Genomic DNA, 27,462 nt, shown 5'->3' with positions numbered 1-27,462 from the left:
GAATTGATTGCAATTTACACAGGGCCATTCATTGACTTTCTTTGCAGCTTTTGTTTTGCTGAAAATAGCAGAAATATTCAGCAAGAGCCACAGAATCAAGAACGATAATACACGAGACTTTACGAGAAAGCTTGGTAGCAACAAAATGGCGAAAATAACAACTTCGGAAGCTGAGAATATAGCCACTGTTCCCGTATGTATTAAAGATGCTCGACACAAACCGTACAGATCTATCAATCCAATTAGCGGAATATCACATAACTGCCATTTTTTAAACATTGTCATCAGATAACATTCTTCAGAAAATGATGTAAAAATTCAGTCGTGATAAAGGAAAAAAGTGGGTGGGGTACTTAATTTTAAAAATGAAGTGTTGTGAATATATTTTTTTAATCGAAATTTTAATATCAAAAATCGTTTGCAAACAAGTAAGATGTACGGGTTAAGACCAAAGAAGCAGCCCCTGGTCATAGTTACAATAATGAACGATCAGGGATACTTTTTTTTAATAATTTTGACATTTTTTATGTATCCCTGTAACGCTACAACTCTCTACCATTTAACACTGGGCGAAAAAATATATAGTAATATAATGCATTGATGTTGAATAATAATGACAAATGTGTTCAATATATACCCGACAGCGATCTAAACTGGATAGAATTTGTCATTAGAGTCGTTATTTTCACATAAGTATAGTCTGGGTCATGAATACCATTTTATACTAGTCCAAATAATTGTACGTTGGCGGATTTTTTTTTTAGATTTTTGATATGGCAAATCCTTCACGTACAAATTGTTTAGTATCAAAAGTGGGTAGTTGTTCCGATCAGGATTCCGGGTTAAAGCATATAGAGTCCATAAAATATCATAAAAACAAGAAATATTACCAGATAATGTTATTTTATATTAGTTCCGTACACAAAAAATAAATATCCAACTTATAATTATGAGTTTGACGGCTTTTTTTTCATTTTATTCTGTCAAAACATAACGATATATACATGAAGGGCACCTGCAAGGCTTCAGGGCACAGTTTTAAATCGCTCGGAACATTTCGGCCATGGCCGAGTTGTTACGATTGTATAACAAGGTCTATCTCGAAGCTTTGTCGGAGGATGCCGAGTTATTACGATTGTATCGAGTTGTTCCCCTTCGCATAATTGTTTTCTGTGTCAGTCAACTTTCGTTTTATTGGAAAGGTAAACAACTTCTTTTAATGCATTAAATGCTTGTTTAGTGCAAAATTACATCTCACTTACATGGTAAAATACGAATATAACTCTTTAGGATCAATTTCAACCATAAAATACTTCACTTAAAACAATTTCAATATTTTCAAAACACCCCCGTTTTTTGCACATTCCCGTTTAGACGTTAGGGATTGGAAGAATCCCGTATAACACGTCTATTATTTTAGACTACATTTTATACATGCACACAATCTGTCAAGATTTGTCCCAGATTTACAGATATTGAGGTACTTGATAAACAATCGACTCATGTGAGTGTTTTATGATATGAACATGTTCTTTTGGCATAATGACATATATAAATATGTGTTTAATAGTAGGCAATAATATTTTGGTAGAAATTTGAATTTATAATGGAGATAAGTTCAAAATTGTGGCCGCGAGGATTCTCTGCGCAAGGACTGTTCGCTACTTTTTGCTAGGATGGTGGACGTATCAAGTCTGCCATAGTAAAAAAATCGTCAAAAGACTCGTTGTCTTTTAGCCATTTAGGTGGACTACCCCTGGTCAATGCAATATCATAGGTTTCATTGGTTGTATGTTTGAGCCATAGTCCACCACAGAGACTTGAAAAATATGATGCAGATCCCAACAGCTGCCCTAAGCTTACTTTAAGTAGTTGCCTGTGGCCTAAGTTGGGTCAAATCAGTTTTGACCCAGAAAATAAAAAACAACATTTATGGGCTGCTTATCACGTCATGGGACACAATACAACCATTAATCATGATTTGACAGCTATATTATAAAAGTCAAAAATCCTCTAGTGTTATAGTATTATTACTATTTAAAGTAAGCCAGGGGCAGCTGTTGGGATCTGCATCATACTTTCAAGTCTCTGTGTAGAGTTTAATATACTAGTTGTCAAAACATATCCATTAAATCTGACTCAAATTAAGCAACTCCTCATAGTCCGCCGTAAGGGTGGAGCACTCCATAATTTCTGCCTGGGAACAGCCACTCCACTACAGAAGAGCAGAGCACAACAGTTTCCACCAAGGAACAACCACTATAATAACTTCTAAGAATTAATGTACTGTTGTCAGAAGTAAAAATGTTGGATTGCCTTGAAAGTTGACAAACCTGAAATTTTATTGAATGGAGAAGTGTAGTGTGAGTGGGAAAGAACCACCAGCTGGGTTGGCTTTCAGTAAATAGAGCTCCATGCTAGTTGGCCTAGTGTTCTGGTGGTTGTGGATTTAATTTCAAAAGATTCATTAAAAAGCATTAAACATAAGCTGGGAGGCAATTACTAGGTGAAGGGTGAACTAATAACAGTGTAACCATTGTTTTCGTATGGATGGGGCAAGGGCTGGTTATGAGGGGTCGGGCTTCGAGGAAGGAAACACTCACTAGGATTTCATGTTTTCTGAACCAAGTTTCATTTGTTTAAAATCAGTCGTCTATTGGAAAAGATTTTTATATGTCCTGATGGTCAACAATGAATTGGCTAAGGCTGATATTTGTTCACCCTACTTTGCCTGCAGTTTGCCAAAGGGCAATGTGTTAAGGCAATTACTTTCATTATCTGTCGAAGGACAACTTAATTACTTACTATTAATAACCTTTTACGGAAACCAAAACAGTCATAGTTTTACAGTTTATTTATCACAATAGAACTTAACTTAAAAGTGGTGCACACCAATATGTCATATTCACCAAATTTTTCCTGGTAGTCTACTACCAAAGGATAACGGCCAATGAGCTGTGTATTTGTTTTTTATTCACATTTTATCAAGGGCTGCTGCCCCTTTTGGCTGCATTATGGCTTGACCCCGCTGTGACACCATCATGACTTATATTGTGTTTAAATGCCATAAGTGACATGAGATAGATTATTATTAAATTCAATATGAAGTAAAAGAAGATTATTAAATTCAATATAAAAAAACAATGTCGTTCTATTTGTTTAAGAATTGCATGTAAAACTTGAACCTGTTTGTGTATAAAAAGAACAATAGTTATCATAAAAGTGACTTATTTGATGACTTTCAATTATAAAGTTGATTGCCTTGTTACTGAAAATAGACCCTTATCCTAATAATATAATTATATCTGTATAAAATGGACTAGCAAGATTTGCTCCCTTTTACAACATCAAGGATCCCTTATTTAGTGTGCACAGGAAAAAAAACAGCCACCCAGTATAGTTAATTTTAAGGTGTGGTTCCTGCTTGCATTCTGGTTGGGCAGGGGTTGGACCTATCAAATAAATAATTTAGTCTTTCTATTTGCACTTGATATTCATATTCATCAGCCAGTAAAACATTTCATTTTACTATTGGGCAATAAAACTGCTTTAAACTGATAATTTTCACACCAAGTAAAAACATTTAAATATTTGTGAAAAATACAAATCAAATTTAGATCTTTATTTTACATTTTGTTTTCCATTAATTCTGACATAATTTATGAAATTATTTTTTTTCTTGTAGAAAGCAGATGGAAGAGAGCGGCTATGTAAATGTTTGGGCTGGGCTGAGTTTGATGAGGAGAAGGATATGCAGAGGTCTATCCATGTAGACTTCCTCTATGACACATTGAAATACACTGCCGAGAAGGGTTTCTCCTGGAATAAGGCTGCCACCTGTGCCAACTTTGCAGATAAACTTGTTCAACAAATTAAAGGTAAGAAAATTTAAGTGATATATTTTTTTTTCTCTATTCATGAAGATAATAATGTATTCCAAGTTTAACTGTGATGATCTGCTTATATGGTACACTGTATTAAAATTACTACTGGGGAGCGAAGATATGTCACAATGAGGAGTCACAGTACATCTTTCTTTTTCTAATGATCACATTGCTCTTGGATAGACAGGCAACTGATTCTTTACCCTATAAAAGAGTCAAGTTTTGCTTTATGCCGTTAAAGCTGCACTCTCACAGATTCAACTTTTTTAGCTTGACTATTTGAAGAATAAGGAGAGCTATGCTACTCACCCTGGTGTCGGCGTCACACCTTGGTTAAGGTTTTGCATGTAAGCACACATAGGTTAATATCTCAGCAACTACTTGCATTGAGACTTCATACAATGGTACTCAATCATCCAACCTACCCGGTACTTAATTAACCAAGTTAGATAACTCTAGTTTGCATTTAATGCAAATAATTGCCCTTATTATTTGACTTAGAAATTCTCGTTAAGGTTTTGAACGCAAGCACACATAGGTTAATATCTCAGCAACAACTGGTAGTATTGCATTGGGACCTTATACAGTGGTACTCAACCATCAAACCTACTTAATTAACTAAGTTAGATAACTCTTGTTTGCATTTAATGCAAATAATTGCCCTTTATTATTCGACTTAGAAATTCTGGTTAAGGTTTTGTGTGCTAACACACATAGGTTAATATCTCAGCAACTACTTGAGGTATTGCATCGAGACTTTATACAATGGTACTCAACCATCCAATCTACTTAATTAACCAAGTTAGATAACTCTAGTTTGCATTTAATCCAAATATTTGCCCTTTATTATTTGACTCAGAAATTCTCATCAAGGTTTTGCAAGCAAGCACACATAGGTTAATATCTCAGCAACTACTTGTAGTATTGCATTGAGACTTTATACAATGGTACTCAACCATCCAACCTACCTAATTAATCAAGTTAGATAACTCTTGTTTGCATTTAATGCAAATAATTACCCTTTATTATTCGACTTAGAAATTCTGGTTAAGGTTTTGCGTGTAAGCACACATAGGTTAATATTTCAGCAACAACTTGAGGTATTGCATTGAGACTTTATACAATGGTACTCAACCATCCAACCTACTTAATTAACCCAGTTAGATAACTCTAGTTTGAATTATATACAAATAATGGCCCCTTTTTTATTCCACATAGAAATTCTGGTTGCATTGAAACTTTACTCACAGGCTCCCAACCATTTAACCGTCTTATTAAATCAAGTAAGATATTATATAATTTTTGCCCCTTTATTATGCGACTTACAAATTCTGGTTATGGTCTTGCATGTTAACACACATAAGATAATATCTCAGCAACTACTTGATGTATTGCATTGAGACTTTATAATTATACAATGGTATTCAACCACCCAGACTACTTGAATAACTAAGTTAGATAACTGTATTTTGCAAATGCAGGGATGTGATTGACCTGGCAGCTGGAGGGCTGAAACATTTTCGGCCATGGGTTTATGGGGCGCTCTTGGGGTCAAAAGAGCACTGCTGTAGAAGAAAAAATGGCTTTTTAGAAGCTCTTTTGAGGGCTCTCCTGACTTTAAATTTGAAGCAAACTTGAATATTAACTTAAACAACTGAAAGCAACAAAATATTTTTTTTCAGGTAAAAAAAAAAAATAATAATTGGGGGGGGGTCTCTGGGGCCATAAGATCCGCGGAGTTCCGCGAATCCGCAGAAAAATCACATCCCTGAAATAATGGCCCTTTATTGTTAGACTTAGAAATTCTGGTTAAAATTTTGCATATAACCACATTTGGGGGCATTAAAAAAAAATGAAGCCAAGACGTGACATAGGTGTCAAAATTGAACATCGAATGTCCAAAGTGATTTTTAGTCCATTTTGTATCCAATATATTCAAATTTATTTTCTTAAATTCTCAAATGGATAAGTTAACTATAAATTTGATTTTTTAGCATTTAATCATAATTTTAAGAAACTTTTTACAAACTTGATAACAAAATTTAAAGGAACATATAATCCCAAACAACAAAATGATACTGTTTTTTTTCTATTATAGTAATATCAAGTACGTACATATTTAACTAACAATATGACCAAACATTGATGACACAATCACCAAAACCTGCGAAATATAACATTTTAAACAATTTGCTGTCCTGTTATTTCATAACAACACTCCAAAAAGTTTGTATAACTTTACAAATTATTGTGGGATATACATAAAAAGACATGTGTAGAAAAATGTAAGTTGAAATGAAGGTTATTGCAGAATTTCATCAAGCCTGAATAAAAACTGACTTTGATACAGCTAATTCAATACATAGCACTTTTTGGACTGTTTTTGGACATTTAAGTTAATTTGTAACATTATCAAATGTCATGACCAACAATATTATGCAACAGTAAAAATGTGTCATCAAATCTTCAAAGAATACCCATAACTATATTTTTCAGTAAATTTGAGAATTATTTTTTTCATAAATGCATTGCTATTCAAGAGTTACACTATAAACTCTCTTGCAAGATATGGAAAAACAAAGTAAAGCAATTCTGCAATTTTGATGATTATTACGGTAGTTACTTTTGCTTATTTTAAGTGATAAGTCAAATATAAGTACAGCTAGATTGCTTATTATTTAGTTTACTCAATCTTTCGGTTTGAAACAGTATGGGTAAAATCGTACACTCAGGACAACAAATAGTTATCATGATTTCAAGCTTTTCGGTCGACAAGTATCCCTAAGAAATAAAATATTCTATTGATTTGCACATAATAAACTGTCTGTTATTCATTAGCAACATTGTTTAAATGAAATTTGCCTTTAAATCTTATCTTTAGATAGTAAAGTCCATTGTATATAGTAAATAAAGTTCTCAGTAGACATTCAAAATTTTGCTTTAATGATTTGATAAACAATAGTGACAAACTAGTAACATCTCTTAGTATCAAGTTGATAAAAACAGTCATAAAATACTTTCAAAACATTGCTCCTGTCATAGGCACATGCATTTTCGTTTAATTTCTTTCTCACCAGTGGGGACAATTACTTTTTCATTGTTCTGATGTTTATTTGCTATTTCCTGTTTCTTCATTTCCTTTTTTTGGTTTCTCTCCTTACTCCTAATCAGCTCATCATATTTCTTATAAAGCTTTCTCCTTCCTCTTACCTTTTCCCTGTAATTGTTGTTCTCAACCTTGAACATTTCTTGGCTCTTAATTCGGCAATCTTTGTAGGGTCTGATATTAACCTCAACCTATATTCCCATATTCTTCTTCTCTAAAAGGCTCTTAGACTCTTTTGAAACTTTCTTGGTATTACACTCCCCACTCTTACTTAGTTTAACATTTCTGCTCCTTAATCTATATTTAAAGGGGAATTTTTACAATCAGCCTATCCATACATTCACATGAAATCATTATCTGCCAGTGTATAATTTTTATGTGATTGGTTCAGTGTTATGTGAAAGAAGCTTATCAGGTATTTTTATGTCCTGAGTGTACTATTGGTCTGCTATTCAAATGTATAGGGTAACTTCTTACAAAAAAAATAATTCTGGTCAATGAAGATATATCATCAAGAGAAAATAAAAATCATTCTTTAATATGTTTATTTTGTATATATTTATAAAAAAAACTTTCCTGTAATCCTTAAAACCGGATGAATAACAACTTTTTGTGGTAAGGCAAACTTCAAGGTAGCTTACTTTCAAATACAAGATGTGCCATGTTTATATCATGGCATTGGCACCTCTGTCAATCAATTGTGTCAAAAAGGTTGTACACTCAGGACAGCAGTTAAGTTCCAGAAAAAAATCAATACACATCACTGTGTCATCAGATATGGGATAAATCAATCAGTATGGTTATATGCTATTTGGAGGAAAAGTCTGGTGTAATAAAATAATAAGAACTAAAAAAATAATGGTTATTGTGTTCCAAATCGTACACTCAGGACAATGCCGAGTCAAGTAATATATTTGGCAGTAGCTTATTTATTAAAGAAAAATGATGCCTAATTGTTGTTTTATTTCAAAGTTCGAATATTACATTGATGAAAGAAAATACATTCATACATAAAATTATTCTCAAATTATATTATTAAACCTGTAATGGTGATGTAAGTGCATCTTTGCACCCTCAAAATTATTTAACGGTCATGTTCATTTCAAGACTCCCTTAAATTGTTCAATCCATGATGGCTGATAAAATACAAATGTATTGATGACAGACATACTAATAAATGAATAGCAGAAGAAAATTTGGTCATAAACCATATATCTTAAGTATTATTCAAATTTTAAAATGGCAGAGAAGTTGAAATGTCACGCGAAAATCAGTACACTCAGGACATTTTGGCGACTTTTTCCTTCGGCATTTTGGAACAAGAGAAGCTAACTAAATAAAACTTTCCAGCAGCAACACTTTCCATAAAACACACTTGATGAGCTTAAAGTTGAGCTCATGGACCTCTGTTATAAAAGGTTATGAACAAAAATGAAATAGGCTTCATTTTTATGAATTTACCCATTTTTGTTAATATCTCAGCATAATGTATTGCATTGAAATCTAATGTAACAGTGATCCATGCATGTTTCGCCAAAACTGTTCAATCCTTACACTTAAAAGCGGCGGAATAGTCGAGTGCGCTGTCTCTGTGACAGCTCTTGTTTTGTCTTGGAACAAGCCAATTTTTTGCAAAAATTCCAGGGAAACCAGTTATATAAGACTGCTGAAAAAAAATTAGATCGCATATTTTTATATATATTTAAGTTCAAAAATTGATTTTTTATGCATTTTTCTTAAACCATTATTAAAATATGAAAATCTACAATCTGATTTTATTGTCAGTTATCTTATATCACTTGTTTGCAGATATTTACGCAAAAATTGGCTCGTTCCAAGACAAAAAATAAAAAAGTTGTCAAAAAGTTCAATCTGTGAGAGTGCAGTTTTAAATAAGTCAATTTGTCTTTTGTTTAGGAAGCACTGGTTATCTGAGTTTAAAATAAATCTCATTTTTTGCAGAATGCGACAGAATAACAGATATTCTTGGATTCTACAATTCACAAGCATCATATCTTCTAGAAAGTTTGGGGCAAAGAGACTACCAGATTTTCTCAGCATATGTATTTGAAACAGTACTACCACATTTCAAACTGTATCAGTTAGTATTTAACTTTCCAAGAGCTGAACAGATACCAAGTGTACCTGTTTTAGTTGAACCGCCATTTGATGTAAATACATTGAAGGGGACAAAACCATTAAACATTTGGGAATATGAACAACAGATAGCTGCCATCGAAAGGAAAGAACAAGAGCGCCTGGATGAGATTATGACAGAGAAGGAAGAAACTGTGTCCAGGATCAACGGTGAGACAAAAACAAAGTTAGACAAGGTCGCTCAGTCAGAAACAGCATTTGACAAAGAGGTAATTTATTTTTTGTTTTTGTTTTTGTGGTTTCTCACACTAGATCAATTATTGGAGAAAGATGTGGTAGTTTTAGCCAAAATTTCAAGAAAATTCTTATAAAAACAACGTTGTTCATGTTATCAAAACATGAATAATAAATAATTCTTTCAATTTCTAAGAAAATGTCCTCCAGATAGTGAGCACTTGGTTTGAGATTTATAGTATGGGCATGGTTGATCAAGTAGGTTTAGGTTTGCTGTGTATCTGTAGAAACTGGGCAGCATCATTGAGGAGGTGATGAAGGGGTTCACACTGGCGGCCACTGAGTCACTGAAGTGTGACATTGAGAAACTGCAGGACAACCTGGAATTCAAATTGGAAAAAACCTCACTGCCACGACCTCAGGTTCTTGGTGAGTGGTTGACAATTTTTAGCTAGACTTTTCAAAGAATAAGGAGGCTATACTACTCGCCCTGGGGTCAGCCTCTGGTAAAGGTTTTAGGGCAAGTTTGTATTTTCACTTTGTACTCAGGACCATCACACAATGGGGTTACATACTCAATATTGTCCTAAATAGAAATTATGGCCTCTTGATTGACTTAGGTTCAGGTTTGAGGGCAAATTGTGTCCAGTTAAAGTTTAAGGGCAAGTTGGGATTTCACCTACTTCTATACCTTCATTCAGACTAAATACTAATAACTCCAAAATAAAATTACGGTAACCACAATTACTACAATTGTTTGAAAATAAAAACTATGATTCTTATGAAGGATACCGAGTTTAATTTGAAAGAAAGGTGCAGAAAACATGGTATGTCTACCTTATGAGACAATAGGAGATCACAGTAAATCTTTAACCACTCTCCAATCATTTAATGTTTTTGCATTTTCAGCTTTTAAATACATAGTTACAATCTTGTTATCAGTAATTAATATTTTCCATAATATACAGTTACAATATTGTTATCAGTAATAAATATTTTCCATAAATTCAGTAACTTGTAAAAGGTTTATCACTCAAAATTTATGTTTGTTATACATGTTATACATGTTTAAGTATTGATTTCTAATAAGCTGGAGTGTGACTAAGTTTTTAAGCCTATGGTGTGTTTGGGGCCCCTAGGGTCAAGGTCACTAAAAATTGAAAAATGGTTGGTACTGAATAAGGGTTGACATATTGAGACCAAACTTGGTATATAGAAAGAGTTTAGGGAGACCTTTTATGGGGTTGCATTTGGGACTCGTAGGGTCAAGGTCACTGTTAATTAAAATAGAAAAAAACAGTTGAAACTGAATCTCACAACAAAGGCTAAAGTTCTTCTGTCAATCATTAAAAACATAGTTTCCTCGCATTGCAGCATTTCTTGTTTACTTTTAGTTTGACTTTTTAACAGGCACATATTACATTATTATTTTTTTGTATTTATTTCTGAGACAAATCGGCATACAGTCGAGCACACTGTCCAAGGACATCTCTTGTTTATTAACTTGTAGTAAGTTCTAGAAATTCATATTATAAGTTAGGGATTTAAAAGGAGTCAAAGTCATTGCTGATATTTGTTTTTATCAGTTTCAACTTGACTATTGATATAAACTAATGCATTTGATTCTTTTATAATATTCCTTCTTAGAAGCTTCCACTGTACGGATATGGACTCATATAACTCTTTTCTTTTGCTTGTTTATATTTGTGTATATATTGAATATAAAGGTGCGCCTCCCAGGTACAAAGTAAAGAGACCTACCCGTTTACATTCTTCGCCGCATGTTAAGCCTCCATCGTTACACTCTGAAACAAACACCCAGACTGAAGATGTATGTCTTGTGTAGATGCCAGAAATGCTTGAAGATATCTGCTAGTGTCACATCGTTCTGATCTCTTTTATAGTCTCAATCTCATACATTTTTCATAAAGCTCATAGTTACTTTCAGATGGGTTTTTACCTGCTTCAGCTAAGTGTTTTAGTTCATAATACATGTATCAATAGATTGCCCACTGGCATCTTCTTATCATCTGACTTATAATAATGCTTTGAAATGTTTTTCCTTAATTTGAATTCAACAATTATAAACTGTTAAGCATGTGATGTCAGTTATGTCTCGAATTTGTTGATTAGATCATAGTTATTACTATCATGCAGTGTTTGAGGATTGTGGGTGGTTGGTTTTAGCAGCTAGGAGTGGTTTTCAGTATATTACAAGGTTAATAGTGTGGTACTGTCAAAATTATCAAACTAAAGAAGTATAAAACAGAAAAAAACTTGAATGTTAGATTTCTCTGAATTTTGTTAACATGTAAATAGGAAAAAATGGGGCCATGTACTTTAGAAATTATTAAATTTGTAACAGGATAATGTTATATACAGTATTCGGTATGTTTTTAATTTCTGGCTTTTTTCATGACTCTACCACTAACACGGCTCTTGACAGGTGAGTTAGCATTTTGTACACTATAAGTAACAATAACTGGCTATTGTCCACTATTGCAGGCCCTCCCCCTCGATACAGTGTCCAGTCAGTGAAGCAGTCGCCCTCCAAGGCCAAGTCTCCCAAGCCTGGCTCCCGCGCATCTGCAAGGAGCAAGAAAAAATAACATGTGGGCTATTGATAAGGCATTAATAAGAAATATTGACGAGGCAGAACACGTCACAACTAAATAACAACTTGAAGGATGTATGCTGGTACCATTCAGAATTTTTGTGTGCAGAGCACTAAGCCAGAATAATTTTATGCTTCACACTGCTTATGTACTGGAAGACTTGTTAATTCTAGGTGCTGCTTTTGTAAAATGGATGTTGTTAAAATTCATTTATTAATGTGTTTTGTTTTTGTTTTTTCTATTGTACCTCAAGTAAAATGTATTCTGTACTCATTATCAGAAGAGCTTGAAAATATTTTTAAACCCACATTTGATTATTATCTTCAAGATTAATATCTGGCACATATGTTAATAACATGTTTTGTTTTAACAGTATATTTTTACCAATATCTGTCTGTTGTTTCTATTAAACTAGATTCTGAGCGGTTATATTTTTTTATTATTATGTGATAAAATATTGTTATGTGATTGTGATAAAATATTGTTATGTGATAAAAGTTATCCAATATCTTTGTTTATATTGATTTACCTGTGCCTGTATACATCCATAGCCATTTAAATTACCTAAGCTATACAGTAAAGGAGTTTCTCATCTAATATGCATATGATATACAGGTGTCCTTGCATATTCTAATTCAATGGTTCCTTATGTAATGATATACAGACATTGAACTATTCTTACTCCATGATCTTGAAGGGTTATCACATACGATAACGCAAAAAATGCTTTTTAATCTTAATTGCATTATTACGTTCCCTCATTTGACTTGAATGATTAAAACAAAACGTACGATCTACTGGAACTTACATTTAAAGGGAAGTAGTCAGAGATCCATATGTTTCACAAAAGGCAAGAAATAATACACAACTCTGTACAAAGAGGTCTTTAGCTAGGCAGCATTTCAGGCAAAGGGAAAGAACTACTACAATAACTCTCTATAGAAAGTTGTCTCCCTTTAAATTATTTAGCATTATTGTGCATTATCGCCATATTACCCTCCATCCACATACTAAGTTTCATGAACCTAGCTTTGATGCTTTTTGAGTTATCACAGGACCGAATTGGCTATATTTTAAGTAAAGGACCATAACTCGGATTAACTTTGTCTGACAAAAAAAACTAACGCGCATAATCTTCATATTGCCCTCTGTCCACATACTAAGTTTCATTAACCTAGCTTTGTTTCTTTTTGCGTTATCCCAGGACCAATTTTTTTCAGTCAACAGCTATATCTTTAATTATAAGTCAAGGGCCATACCTCTGCATAACTTTCCAAGAAGAAAAAAATATACTCATGTGCTTTATCTCCATTTTACACTCTATCAACAAACTGAGTTTCATGAACCAACATACTGAGTTTCATGAACCTAACTTTGATTAGCTATATTTTTAATAAATCAAGGACCATAACTCTACATTACTTTGTCTGACAAAAAATGAACTAATCTCCATATGTCCCTATGTCGCCATACTAAGTTTCATTAACCTAACTTTGATAAGCTATATATTTTATTAATCAAGGACCATAACTCTGCATTACTTTGTCTGACAAAAAATGAACTAATCTCCATATTTCCACATACTAAGTTTCATTAACCTAGCTTTGATACTTTTTGAGTTATCACAGGACCAAATTGGCTATATTTTTTATTAGTCAAGGGCCATAACTGTGCATTACTTTGTCTGACAAAAAATAAAATGACATGCATAATCTCCATATTGCCCTCTTTCCACATACAAAGTTTCATTTTCCTAGCTTTTTGAGTTTTCCCAGGATCAAGATATTTGTGGACGGACAGACGAACGGAGGGTAGCCTTAAGTCCCCTCCGGTGAAACCGGTAGGGGATTAAAAAGGGATTTCACTCTTAAATATTGTGGTAGGAGACAGTGTTGCAGCAAGAGGACTGGAAAGACAGCAATTCAACAAAACCTGGTGCCATGATTACGAAGCGTCCCAAATCTGAGTTCAGACTCAAGTGGCAAAACTGCAAAACTTTTCTTCTAGACAATTATTACTGAAAAACTTTACTGAATGCTATTAACTATTTATAAAAAATAAGTTATATTTGTAACACAAATGAAATGAAGAATGATGATTCTAGGCAATTTAATAAAATAGTTTTTCTGAGTTTGAGCCTAGATTCAGACTCGACTCTTCATTACCATGAGCCTAGTTTCCAATATGTGCCATCAGGAAATATGGGAAAATTAAAGTTTCAGGTGAATGTATCTTATTACAATAAGCCAAATTAATACAACCACACTAATTGCCTGAATGCAATTCCGAGGTACATTTTCACATCAAATAAAATATTTCAATGATATACAGTTGAACACCGTTAATCCAAAATCGTTGGGACCCAAAAACATATTTCGGAATAGCGATTTTTCGGATTAACAATTTTCAGAAAATGGCAGCGTTCGCAAATTTTAGATGACGTAAAATACTAAGTCGTGAAGATTGCAATGTCGGTTACACGTTACTAATATGATACAAGCAGTTTTAGTGATCTTTCGTATACAAAAGTATATGTCGATTTATTGTTAAATGAATGACAAATAAATTGTTGTTATACTTCTTTATTAAATTAACATATTAAAAGAATTTAAAACAAAATGACAGCACATGTATGCATTCGGAACATAGCAGTTTATAAAAAGCATGTTTAAATAGCACTGAAATTACACGTCGTTTACTCGGTATTTGGTTTATTTTAAAGAGTTGGTTACCGGGCCCTTGTCCTGATTGATAGGTATAGTCGATGAGCAATGCAGCAATCGAATGATATTGTGTTAACTAGCAATGATATACATGCTACATCACCCAAATGAATCGCTCATTTTCTGGCATCAATGTTTGTACCATACGCGTGCTCAATGTTTTTAACAAGCGCTAATTATGTTCCATTGACACCTCAAGCCGAAATAAGAATTGACAAATAGGTGTGAAATATAAAATCAGGACCGTAACTTTTTCTTCGGAATAGCGATTACTTCGGACTAGCCATTTCGGATTAAGAATAAAATTTTAGTTTACAGAAGGAGTAAAATCGGGACCTAAAAATAATTTTGAAATAATAACATCGGATAAACGGTGTTCGGAAAAGCGGTGTTCAGCTGTTTATCTTTTTTGAACTTTTTTATATTAACTGACCATTGGCCAAACATTGGGCTTGCTATATGCAAAAGTGAACAAACAGAAAACATTTTCCTCTATTAGTAGCAAAGGTCATGACATACTCAAAATGCAATCCTTAAGTTAGTCTTCGCATCACTGTGCTATATATTTCCAAGGTTCCATCACTATCTATATTTGTCAATTGCTCATTCAAGTAACATCGTTTTGATTAAAATATGGTGGTTAGTATTCCATTTTAATCAGCAGAATGGATGACTGCTATATTCCATTCGGCTGAATATGGACTTTATATATGTATTTTGCAGTATATTCTTTGCTTGAAGACTTGTTACGCATATATAATAAACATTTAAACATTTTTTTATATTAAATTGACCATGTACCTTACCAAGAGTCAAATCTTATGTACCAGTAAATTATAATCACCTCTAGCAACATTGAATACAGAGTATTTGATCAAGAAGATCATTGCTACATCACTTTTTTACATATGTACACTAGCAGTGTATGAGGAAATATAAATACTACATGAATCAATATTATCAAGAATGACACAAATGTCCATCTATCCAGCTTTTTATTTAAATAAGCTATTACTTTACAAAATTCACAAGCACACGCAAAAGAGTAAATAACTGTCATGTCCTTTAACTGCACTTGGTTTTTTATGCACAATTGGTAATTATTTGCAGGTTTTTCCTTTCAAATTTAAGCACTAAAGGTCTTGACACACAATAAAGATCTCAGAAGATGTTGGGTCTAGAACTCGAATCTGTAGTCAAAGTATTCCTGGTCAAAGTAGTGAACACGTACATAACCGTCCTCTCCCCCACTGCTGTAGCTGAAATTCCAGAACAAAAACTGTCACCTTAACCAAGTCTTTATTTTATTATCTTGATAACAAAAGTTGTAATACTATTATGTTTAAATAGCAGCACTTTTCTGTTAAGACCACAATATATTTATGGTATCATCAAGCACTGAAACAGGTTTGGTATACAAACCTTTAGTCATTTTTTTAATCGAAATTTTAATATCAAAAATCGTTTGCAAACAAGTAAGATGTACGGGTTAAGACCAAAGAAGCAGCCCCTGGTCATAGTTACAATAATGAACGATCAGGGATACTTTTTTTAATAATTTTGACATTTTTTATGTATCCCTGTAACGCTACAACTCTCTACCATTTAACACTGGGCGAAAAAATATATAGTAATATAATGCATTGATGTTGAATAATAATGACAAATGTGTTCAATATATACCCGACAGCGATCTAAACTGGATAGAATTTGTCATTAGAGTCGTTATTTTCACATAAGTATAGTCTGGGTCACGAATACCATTTTATACATGCACACAATCTGTCAAGATTTGTCCCAGATTTACAGATATTGAGGTACTTGATAAACAATCGACTCATGTGAGTGTTTTATGATATGAACATGTTCTTTTGGCATAATGACATAAATAAATATGTGTTTAATAGTAGGCAATAATATTTTGGTAGAAATTTGAATTTATAATGGAGATAAGTTCAAAATTGTGGCCGCGAGGATTCTCTGCGCAAGGACTGTTCGCTACTTTTTGCTAGGATGGTGGACGTATCAAGTCTGCCATAGTAAAAAAATCGTCAAAAGACTCGTTGTCTTTTAGCCATTTAGGTGGACTACCCCTGGTCAATGCAATATCATAGGTTTCATTGGTTGTATGTTTGAGCCATAGTCCACCACAGAGACTTGAAAAATATGATGCAGATCCCAACAGCTGCCCTAAGCTTATTTTAAGTAGTTGCCTGTGGCCTAAGTTGGGTCAAATCAGTTTTGACCCAGAAAATAAAAAACAACATTTATGGGCTGCTTATCACGTCATGGGACACGATACAACCATTAATCATGATTTGACAGCTATATTATAAAAGTCAAAAATCCTCTAGTGTTATAGTATTATTACTATTTAAAGTAAGCCAGGGGCAGCTGTTGGGATCTGCATCATACTTTCAAGTCTCTGTGTAGAGTTTAATATACTAGTTGTCAAAACATATCCATTAAATCTGACTCAAATTAAGCAACTCCTCATAGTCCGCCGTAAGGGTGGAGCACTCCATAATTTCTGCCTGGGAACAGCCACTCCACTACAGAAGAGCAGAGCACAACAGTTTCCACCAAGGAACAACCACTATAGTAACTTCTAAGAATTAATGTACTGTTGTCAGAAGTAAAAATGTTGGATTGCCTTGAAAGTTGACAAGCCTGAAATTTTATTGAATGGAGAAGTGTAGTGTGAGTGGGAAAGAACCACCAGCTGGGTTGGCTTTCAGTAAATAGAGCTCCATGCTAGTTGGCCTAGTGTTCTGGTGGTTGTGGATTTAATTTCAAAAGATTCATTAAAAAGCATTAAACATAAGCTGGGAGGCAATTACTAGGTGAAGGGTGAACTAATAACAGTGTAACCATTGTTTTCGTATGGATGGGGCAAGGGCCGGTTATGAGGGGTCGGGCTTCGAGGAAGGAAACACTCACTAGGATTTCATGTTTTCTGAACCAAGTTTCATTTGTGTAAAATCAGTCGTCTATTGGAAAAGATTTTTATATGTCCTGATGGTCAACAATGAATTGGCTAAGGCTGATATTTGTTCACCCTACTTTGCCTGCAGTTTGCCAAAGGGCAATGTGTTAAGGCAATTACTTTCATTATCTGTCGAAGGACAACTTAATTACTTACTATTAATAACCTTTTACGGAAACCAAAACAGTCATAGTTTTACAGTTTATTTATCACAATAGAACTTAACTTAAAAGTGGTGCACACCAATATGTCATATTCACCAAATTTTTCCTGGTAGTCTACTACCAAAGGATAACAGCCAATGAGCTGTATATTTGTTTTTTATTCACATTTTATCAAGGGCTGCTGCCCCTTTTGGCTGCATTATGGCTTGACCCCGCTGTGACACCATCATGACTTATATTGTGTTTAAATGCCATAAGTGACATGAGATAGATTATTATTAAATTCGATATGAAGTAAAAGAAGATTATTAAATTCAATATAAAAAAACAATGTCGTTCTATTTGTTTAAGAATTGCATATAAAACTTGAACCTGTTTGTGTATAAAAAGAACAATAGTTATCATAAAAGTGACTTATTTGATGACTTTCAATTATAAAGTTGATTGCCTTGTTACTGAAAATAGACCCTTATCCTAATAATATAATTATATCTGTATAAAATGGACTAGCAAGATTTGCTCCCTTTTACAACATCAAGGATCCCTTATATAGTGTGCACAGGAAAAAAAACAGCCACCCAGTATAGTTAATTTTAAGGTGTGGTTCCTGCTTGCATTCTGGTTGGGCAGGGGTTGGACCTATCAAATAAATAATTTAGTCTTTCTATTTGCACTTGATATTCATATTCATCAGCCAGTAAAACATTTCATTTTACTATTGGGCAATAAAACTGCTTTAAACTGATAATTTTCACACCAAGTAAAAACATTTAAATATTTGTGAAAAATACAAATCAAATTTAGATCTTTATGTTACATTTTGTTTTCCATTAATTCTGACATAATTTATGAAATTATTTTTTTTCTTGTAGAAAGCAGATGGAAGAGAGCGGCTATGTAAATGTTTGGGCTGGGCTGAGTTTGATGAGGAGAAGGATATGCAGAGGTCTATCCATGAAGACTTCCTCTATGACACATTGAAATACACTGCCGAGAAGGGTTTCTCCTGGAATAAGGCTGCCACCTGTGCCAACTTTGCAGATAAACTTGTTCAACAAATTAAAGGTAAGAAAATTTAAGTGCATTTTTATTGCATTGAGACTTTATAATTATACAATGGTATTCAACCACCCAGACTACTTGAATAACCAAGTTAGATAACTGTATTTTGCAAATGCAGGGATGTGATTGACCTGGCAGCTGGAGGGCTGAAACATTTTCGGCCATGGGTTTATGGGGCGCTCTTGGGGTCAAAAGAGCACTGCTGTAGATGAAAAAATGGCTTTTTAGAAGCTCTTTTGAGGGCTCCCCTGACTTTAAATTTGAAGCAAACTTGAATATTAACTTAAACAACTGAAAGCAACAAAATATTTTTTTTCAGGTAAAAAAAAAGCCATTAGATCCGCGGAGTTTCGCGAATCCGCAGAAAAATCACATCCCTGAAATAATGGCCCTTTATTGTTAGACTTAGAAATTCTGGTTAAAATTTTGCATATAACCACATTTGGGGGCATTAAAAAAAAAGGAAGCCAAGATGTGACATAGGTGTCAAAATTGAACATCGAATGTCCAAAGTGATTTTTAGTCCATTTTGTATCCAATATATTCAAATTTATTTTCTTAAATTCTCAAATGGATAAGTTAACTATAAATTTGATTTTTTAGCATTTAATCATAATTTTAAGAAACTTTTTACAAACTTGATAACAAAATTTAAAGGAACATATAATCCCAAACAACAAAATGATACTGTTTTTTTTCTATTATAGTAATATCAAGTACATATTTAACTAACAATATGACCAAACATTGATGACACAATCACCAAAACCTGCGAAATATAACATTTTAAACAATTTGCTGTCCTGTTATTTCATAACAACACTCCAAAAAGTTTGTATAACTTTACAAATTATTGTGGGATATACATAAAAAGACATGTGTAGAAAAATGTAAGTTGAAATGAAGGTTATTGCAGAATTTCATCAAGGCTGAATAAAAACTGACTTTGATACAGCTAATTCAATACATAGCACTTTTTGGACTGTTTTTGGACATTTAAGTTAATTTGTAACATTATCAAATGTCATGACCAACAATATTATGCAACAGTAAAAATGTGTCATCAAATCTTCAAAGAATACCCATAACTATATTTTTCAGTAAATTTGAGAATTATTTTTTTCATAAATGCATTGCTATTCAAGAGTTACACTATAAACTCTCTTGCAAGATATGGAAAAATAAAGTAAAGCAATTCTGCAATTTTGATGATTATTACGGTAGTTACTTTTGCTTATTTTAAGTGATAAGTCAAATATAAGTACAGCTAGATTGCTTATTATTTAGTTTACTCAATCTTTCGGTTTGAAACAGTATAGGTAAAATCGTACACTCAGGACAACAAATAGTTATCACGATTTCAAGCTTTTCGGTCGACAAGTATCCCTAAGAAATAAAATATTCTATTGATTTGCACATAATAAACTGTCTGTTATTCATTAGCAACATTGTTTAATGAAATTTGCCTTTAAATCTTATCTTTAGATAGTAAAGTCCATTGTATATATAGAAAATGGAGTTTTCAGTAGACATTCAAAATTTTGCTTTAATGATTTGATAAACAATAGTGACAAACTAGTAACATCTCTTAGTATCAAGTTGATAAAAACAGTCATAAAATACTTTCAAAACATTGCTCCTGTCATAGGCACATGCATTTTCTTTTAATTTCTTTCCCACCAGTGGGGACAATTACTTTTTCATTGTTCTGATGTTTATTTGCTATTTCCTGTTTCTTCATTTCCTTTTTTTGGTTTCTCTCCTTACTCCTAATCAGCTCATCATATTTCTTATAAAGCTTTCTCCTTCCTCTTACCTTTTCCCTGTAATTGTTGTTCTCAACCTTGAACATTTCTTGGCTCTTAATTCGGCAATCTTTGTAGGGTCTGATATTAACCTCAACCTATATTCCCTTATTCTTCTTCTCTAAAAGGCTCTTAGACTCTTTTGAAACTTTCTTGGTATTACACTCCCCACTCTTACTTAGTTTAACATTTCTGCTCCTTAATCTATATTTAAAGGGGAATTTTTACAATCAGCCTATCCATACATTCACATGAAATCATTATCTGCCAGTGTATAATTTTTTATGTGATTGGTTCAGTGTTATGTGAAAGAAGCTTATCAGGTATTTTTATGTCCTGAGTGTACTATTGGTCTGCTATTCAAATGTATAGGGTAACTTCTTACAAAAAAAATAATTAGAAGATGGTCAATGAAGATATATCATCAAGAGAAAATAAAAATCATTCTTTAATATGTTTATTTTGTATATTTATAAAAAAAACTTTCCTGTAATCCTTAAAACCGGATGAATAACAACTTTTTGTGGTAAGGCAAACTTCAAGGTAGCTTACTTTCAAATACAAGATGTGCCATGTTTATATCATGGCATTGGCACCTCTGTCAATCAATTGTGTCAAAAAGGTTGTACACTCAGGACAGCAGTTAAGTTCCAGAAAAAAATCAATACACATCACTGTGTCATCAGATATGGGATAAATCAATCAGTATGGTTATATGCTATTTGGAGGAAAAGTCTGGTGTAATAAAATAATATTAAAGAACTAAAAAAATAATGGTTATTGTGTTCCAAATCGTACACTCAGGACAATGCCGAGTCAAGTAATATATTTGGCTGTAGCTTATTTATTAAAGAAAAATGATGCCTAATTGTTGTTTTATTTCAAAGTTCAAATATTACATTGATGAAAGAAAATACATTCATACATAAAATTATTCTCAAATTATATTATTAAACCTGTAATGGTGATGTTAGTGCATCTTTGCACCCTCAAAATTATTTAACGGTCATGTTCATTTCAAGACTCCCTTAAATTGTTCAATCCATGATGGCTGATAAAATACAAATGTATTGATGACAGACATACTAATAAATGAATAGCAGAAGAAAATTTGGTCATAAACCATATATCTTAAGTATTATTCAAATTTTAAAATGGCAGAGAAGTTGAAATGTCACGCGAAAATCAGTACACTCAGGACATTTTGGCGACTTTTTCCTTCGGCATTTTGGAACAAGAGAAGCTAACTAAATAAAAATTTCCAGCAGCAACACTTTCCATAAAACACACTTGATGAGCTTAAAGTTGAGCTCATGGACCTCTGTTATAAAAGGTTATGAACAAAAATGAAATAGGCTTCATTTTTTTGAATTTACCCATTTTTGTTAATATCTCAGCACAATGTATATTGCATTGAAATCTAATCTAACAGTGATCCATGCATGTTTCGCCAAAACTGTTCAATCCTTACACTTAAAAGCGGCGGAATAGTCGAGTGCGCTGTCTCTGTGACAGCTCTTGTTTTGTCTTGGAACAAGCCAATTTTTTGCAAAAATTCCAGGGAAACCAGTTATATAAGACTGCTGACAAAAAATTAGATCGCAGATTTTTATATATATTTAAGTTCAAAAATTGATTTTTTATGCATTTTTCTTAAACCATTATTAAAATATGAAAATCTACAATCTGATTTTTTTTGTCAGTTATCTTATATCACTTGTTTGCAGATATTTACGCAAAAATTGGCTCGTTCCAAGACAAAAAATAAAAAAGTTGTCAAAAAGTTCAATCTGTGAGAGTGCAGTTTTAAATAAGTCAATTTGTCTTTTGTTTAGGAAGCACTGGTTATCTGAGTTTAAAATAAATCTCATTTTTTGCAGAATGCGACAGAATAACAGATATTCTTGGATTCTACAATTCACAGGCATCATATCTTCTAGAAAGTTTGGGGCAAAGAGACTACCAGATTTTCTCAGCATATGTATTTGAAACAGTACTACCACATTTCAAACTGTATCAGTTAGTATTTAACTTTCCAAGAGCTGAACAGATACCAAGTGTACCTGTTTTAGTTGAACCGCCATTTGATGTAAATACATTGAAGGGGACAAAACCATTAAACATTTGGGAATATGAACAACAGATAGCTGCCATCGAAAGGAAAGAACAAGAGCGCCTGGATGAGATTATGACAGAGAAGGAAGAAACAGTGTCCAGGATCAACGGTGAGACAAAAACAAAGTTAGACAAGGTCGCTCAGTCAGAAACAGCATTTGACAAAGAGGTAATTTATTTTTTGTTTTTGTTTTTGTGGTTTCTCACACTAGATCAATTATTGGAGAAAAATGTGGTAGTTTTAGCCAAAATTTCAAGAAAATTCTTATAAAAAACAACGTTGTTCATGTTATCAAAACATGAATAATAAATAATTCTTTCAATTTCTAAGAAAATGTCCTCCAGATAGTGAGCACTTGGTTTGAGATTTATAGTATGGGCATGGTTGATCAAGTAGGTTTAGGTTTGCTGTGTATCTGTAGAAACTGGGCAGCATCATTGAGGAGGTGATGAAGGGGTTCACACTGGCGGCCACTGAGTCACTGAAGTGTGACATTGAGAAACTGCAGGACAACCTGGAATTCAAATTGGAAAAAACCTCACTGCCACGACCTCAGGTTCTTGGTGAGTGGTTGACAATTTTTAGCTAGACTTTTCAAAGAATAAGGAGGCTATACTACTCGCCCTGGGGTCAGCCTCTGGTAAAGGTTTTAGGGCAAGTTTGTATTTTCACTTTGTACTCAGGACCATCACATAATGGGGTTACATACTCAATATTGTCCTAAATAGAAATTATGGCCTCTTGATTGACTTAGGTTCAGGTTTGAGGGCAAATTGTGTCCAGTTAAAGTTTAAGGGCAAGTTGGGATTTCACCTACTACTTCTATACCTTCATTCAGACTAAATACTAATAACTCCAAAATAAAATTACGGTAACCACAATTACTACAATTGTTTGAATATAAAAACTATGATTCTTATGAGGGATACCGAGTTTAATTTGAAAGAAAGGTGCAGAAAACATGGTATGTCTACCTTATGAGAGAATAGGAGATCACAGTAAATCTTAAACCACTCTCCAATCATATAATGTTTTTGCATTTTCAGCTTTTAAATACATAGTTACAATCTTGTTATCAGTAATTAATATTTTCCATAATTCACAGTTTAATACAATATTGTTATCAGTAATAAATATTTTCCATAAATTCAGTAACTTGTAAAAGGTTTATCACTCAAAATTTATGTTTGTTATACATGTTATACATGTTTAAGTATTGATTTCTAATAAGCTGGAGTGTGACTAAGTTTTTAAGCCTATGGACTTTTGGTGTGTTTGGGGCCCCTAGGGTCAAGGTCACTGTTACTAAAAATTGAAAAATGGTTGGTACTGAATAACTTAAGTAAGGGTTGACATAATGAGACCAAACTTGGTATATAGAAAGAGTTTAGGGAGACCTTTTATGGGGTTGCATTTGGGACTTGTAGGGTCAAGGTCACTGTTAATTAAAATAGAAAAAACAGTTGAAACTGAATCTCACAACAAAGGCTAAAGTTCTTCTGTCAATCATTAAAAACATAGTTTCCTCGCATTGCAGCATTTCTCGTTTACTTTTAGTTTGACTTTTTGACAGGCACATATTACATTATTATTTTTTTGTATTTATTTCTGAGACAAATCGGCATACAGTCGAGCACACTGTCCAAGGACATCTCTTGTTTATTAACTTGTAGTAAGTTCTAGAAATTCATATTATAAGTTAGGGATTTAAAAGGAGTCAAAGTCATTGCTGATATTTGTTTTTTATCAGTTTCAACTTGACTATTGATATAAACTATTGCATTTGATTCTTTTATAATATTCCTTCTTAGAAGCTTCCACTGTACGGATATGGACTCATATAACTCTTTTCTTTTGCTTGTTTATATTTGTGTATATATTGAATATAAAGGTGCGCCTCCCAGGTACAAAGTAAAGAGACCTACCCGTGTACATTCTTCGCCGCATGTTAAGCCTCCATCGTTACACTCTGAAACAAACACCCAGACTGAAGATGTATGTCTTGTGTAGATGCCAGAAATGCTTGAAGATATCTGCTAGTGTCACATCGTTCTGATCTCTTTTATAGTCTCAATCTCATACATTTTTCATAAAGCTCATAGTTACTTTCAGATGGGTTTTTACCTGCTTCAGCTAAGTGTTTTAGTTCATAATACATGTATCAATAGATTGCCCACTGGCATCTTCTTATCATCTGACTTATAATAATGCTTTGAAATGTTTTTCCTTAATTTGAATTCAACAATTATAAACTGTTAAGCATGTGATGTCAGTTATGTCTCGAATTTGTTGATTAGTTCATAGTTATTACGATCATGCAGTGTTTGAGGATTGTGGGTGGTTGGTTTTAGCAGCTAGGAGTGGTTTTCAGTATATTACAAGGTTAATAGTGTGGTACTGTCAAAATTATCAAACTAAAGAAGTATAAAACAGAAAAAAACTTGAATGTTAGATTTCTCTGAATTTTGTTAACATGTAAATAGGAAAAAATGGGGCCATGTACTTTAGAAATTATTAAATTTGTAACAGTATAATGTTATATACAGTATTCGGTATGTTTTTAATTTCTGGCTTTTTTCATGACTCTACCACTAACACGGCTCTTGACAGGTGAGTTAGCATTTTGTACACTATTAGTAACAATAACTGGCTATTGTCCACTATTGCAGGCCCTCCCCCTCGATACAGTGTCCAGTCAGTGAAGCAGTCGCCCTCCAAGGCCAAGTCTCCCAAGCCTGGCTCCCGCGCATCTGCAAGGAGCAAGAAAAAATAACGTGGGCTATTGATAAGGCATTAATAAGAAATATTGACGAGGCAGAACACGTCACAACTAAATAACAACTTTAAGGATGTATGCTGGTACCATTCAGAATTTTTGTGTGCAGAGCACTAAGCCAGAATAATTTTATGCTTCACACTGCTTATGTACTGGAAGACTTGTTAATTCTAGGTGCTGCTTTTGTAAAATGGATGTTGTTAAAATTCATTTATTAATGTGTTTTTTTTTTGTTTTTTCTATTGTACCTCAAGTAAAATGTATTCTGTACTCATTATCAGAAGAGCTTGAAAATATTTTTAAACCCACATTTGATTATTATCTTCAAGATTAATATCTGGCACATATGTTAATAACATGTTTTGTTTTAACAGTATATTTTTACCAATATCTGTCTGTTGTTTCTATTAAACTAGATACTGAGCGGTTATATTTTTTTATTGTTATGTGATAAAATATTGTTATGTGATTGTGATAAAATATTGTTATGTGATAAAAGTTATCCAATATCTTTGTTTATATTGATTTACCTGTGCCTGTATACATCCATAGCCATTTCAATTACCTAAGCTATACAGTAAAGGAGTTTCTCATCTAATATGCATATGATATACAGGTGTCCTTACATATTCTAATTCAATGGTTCCTTATGTAATGATATATAGACATTGAACTATTTTTACTCCATGATCTTGAAGGGTTATCACATACGATAATGCAAAAAATGCTTTTTAATCTTAATTGCATTATTACGTTCCCTCATTTGACTTGAATGATTAAAACAAAACATACGATCTACTGGAACTTACATTTAAAGGGAAGTAGTCAGAGATCCATATGTTTCACAAAAGGCAAGAAATAATACACAACTCTGTACAAAGAGGTCTTTAGCTAGGCAGCATTTCAGGCAAAGGGAAAGAACTACTACAATTACTCTCTATAGAAAGTTGTCTCCCTTTAAATTATTTAGCATTATTGTGCATTATCGCCATTTTACCCTCCATCCACATACTAAGTTTCATGAACCTAGCTTTGATGCTTTTTGAGTTATCACAGGACCGAATTGGCTATATTTTTAATAAGTAAAGGACCATAACTCTGATTAACTTTGTCTGACAAAAAAAGCTAACGTGCATATCTTCATATTGCCCTCTGCCCACATACTAAGTTTCATTAACCTAGCTTTGTTACTTTTTGAGTTATCCCAGGACCAATTTTTTTCAGTCAACAGCTATATCTTTAATTATAAGTCAAGGGCCATACCTCTGCATAACTTTCCAAGAAGAAAAAAAAATACTAATGTGCATTATCTCCATTTTACACTCTATCAACATACTGAGTTTCATGAACCTAACTTTGATTAGCTATATTTTTAATAAATCAAGGACCATAACTCTACATTACTTTGTCTGACAAAAAATGAACTAATCTCCATATTTCTCTATTTCCACATACTAAGTTTCATTAACCTAACTTTGATTAGCTATATTTTTTATTAATCAAGGACCATAACTCTGCATTACTTTGTCTGACAAAAAATGAACTTATCTCCATATTTCCACATACTAAGTTTCATTAACCTAGCTTTGATACTTTTTGAGTTATCACAGGACCAAATTGGCTATATTTTTTATTAGTCAAGGGCCATAACTGTGCATTACTTTGTCTGACAAAAAATAAAATAACATGCATAATCTCCATATTGCCCTCTTTCGACATACAAAGTTTCATTTTCCTATCTTTTTGAGTTTTCCCAGGATCAAGATATTTGTGGACGGACAGACGAACGGAGGGTAGCCTTAAGTCCCCTCCCGTGAAACCGGTAGGGGATTAAAAAGGGAATTTCACTCTTAAATATTGTGGTAGGAGTCACTGTTGCAGCAAGAGGACTGGA

At 33.2% G+C, this 27,462-nt stretch overlaps 2 protein-coding genes across 2 annotated transcripts; both read left to right on the top strand.

Annotated features, from left to right (window-relative positions):
- The first annotated feature begins 37 nt into the window (after positions 1-37).
- LOC128212969 (uncharacterized protein C8orf74-like) lies at positions 38-12,438 on the top strand. The gene is made up of 5 exons (XM_052918397.1): positions 38-193; positions 3,686-3,878; positions 8,953-9,356; positions 9,609-9,750; positions 11,827-12,438. Exons 1-5 carry the CDS (start codon positions 146-148, stop codon positions 11,928-11,930), a joined length of 891 nt encoding a protein of 296 aa, XP_052774357.1. The 5' UTR covers positions 38-145; the 3' UTR covers positions 11,931-12,438.
- Positions 12,439-14,137: 1,699 nt separating this feature from the next.
- Positions 14,138-26,079, top strand: LOC128213840 (uncharacterized protein C8orf74-like). Its single transcript, XM_052919901.1, has 5 exons — positions 14,138-14,158; positions 18,682-18,874; positions 22,557-22,960; positions 23,214-23,355; positions 25,462-26,079. The coding sequence occupies exons 1-5, from the start codon at positions 14,138-14,140 to the stop codon at positions 25,563-25,565; spliced, it is 864 nt and encodes a 287-aa protein (XP_052775861.1). The 3' UTR covers positions 25,566-26,079.
- Positions 26,080-27,462: the final 1,383 nt, after the last annotated feature.

The sequence above is a fragment of the Mya arenaria genome, chromosome 13, assembly GCF_026914265.1.
Source record: "Mya arenaria isolate MELC-2E11 chromosome 13, ASM2691426v1".
Lineage (NCBI taxonomy): Eukaryota > Metazoa > Mollusca > Bivalvia > Myida > Myidae > Mya > Mya arenaria.
This window is presented reverse-complemented; position numbering and strand designations above follow the sequence as displayed.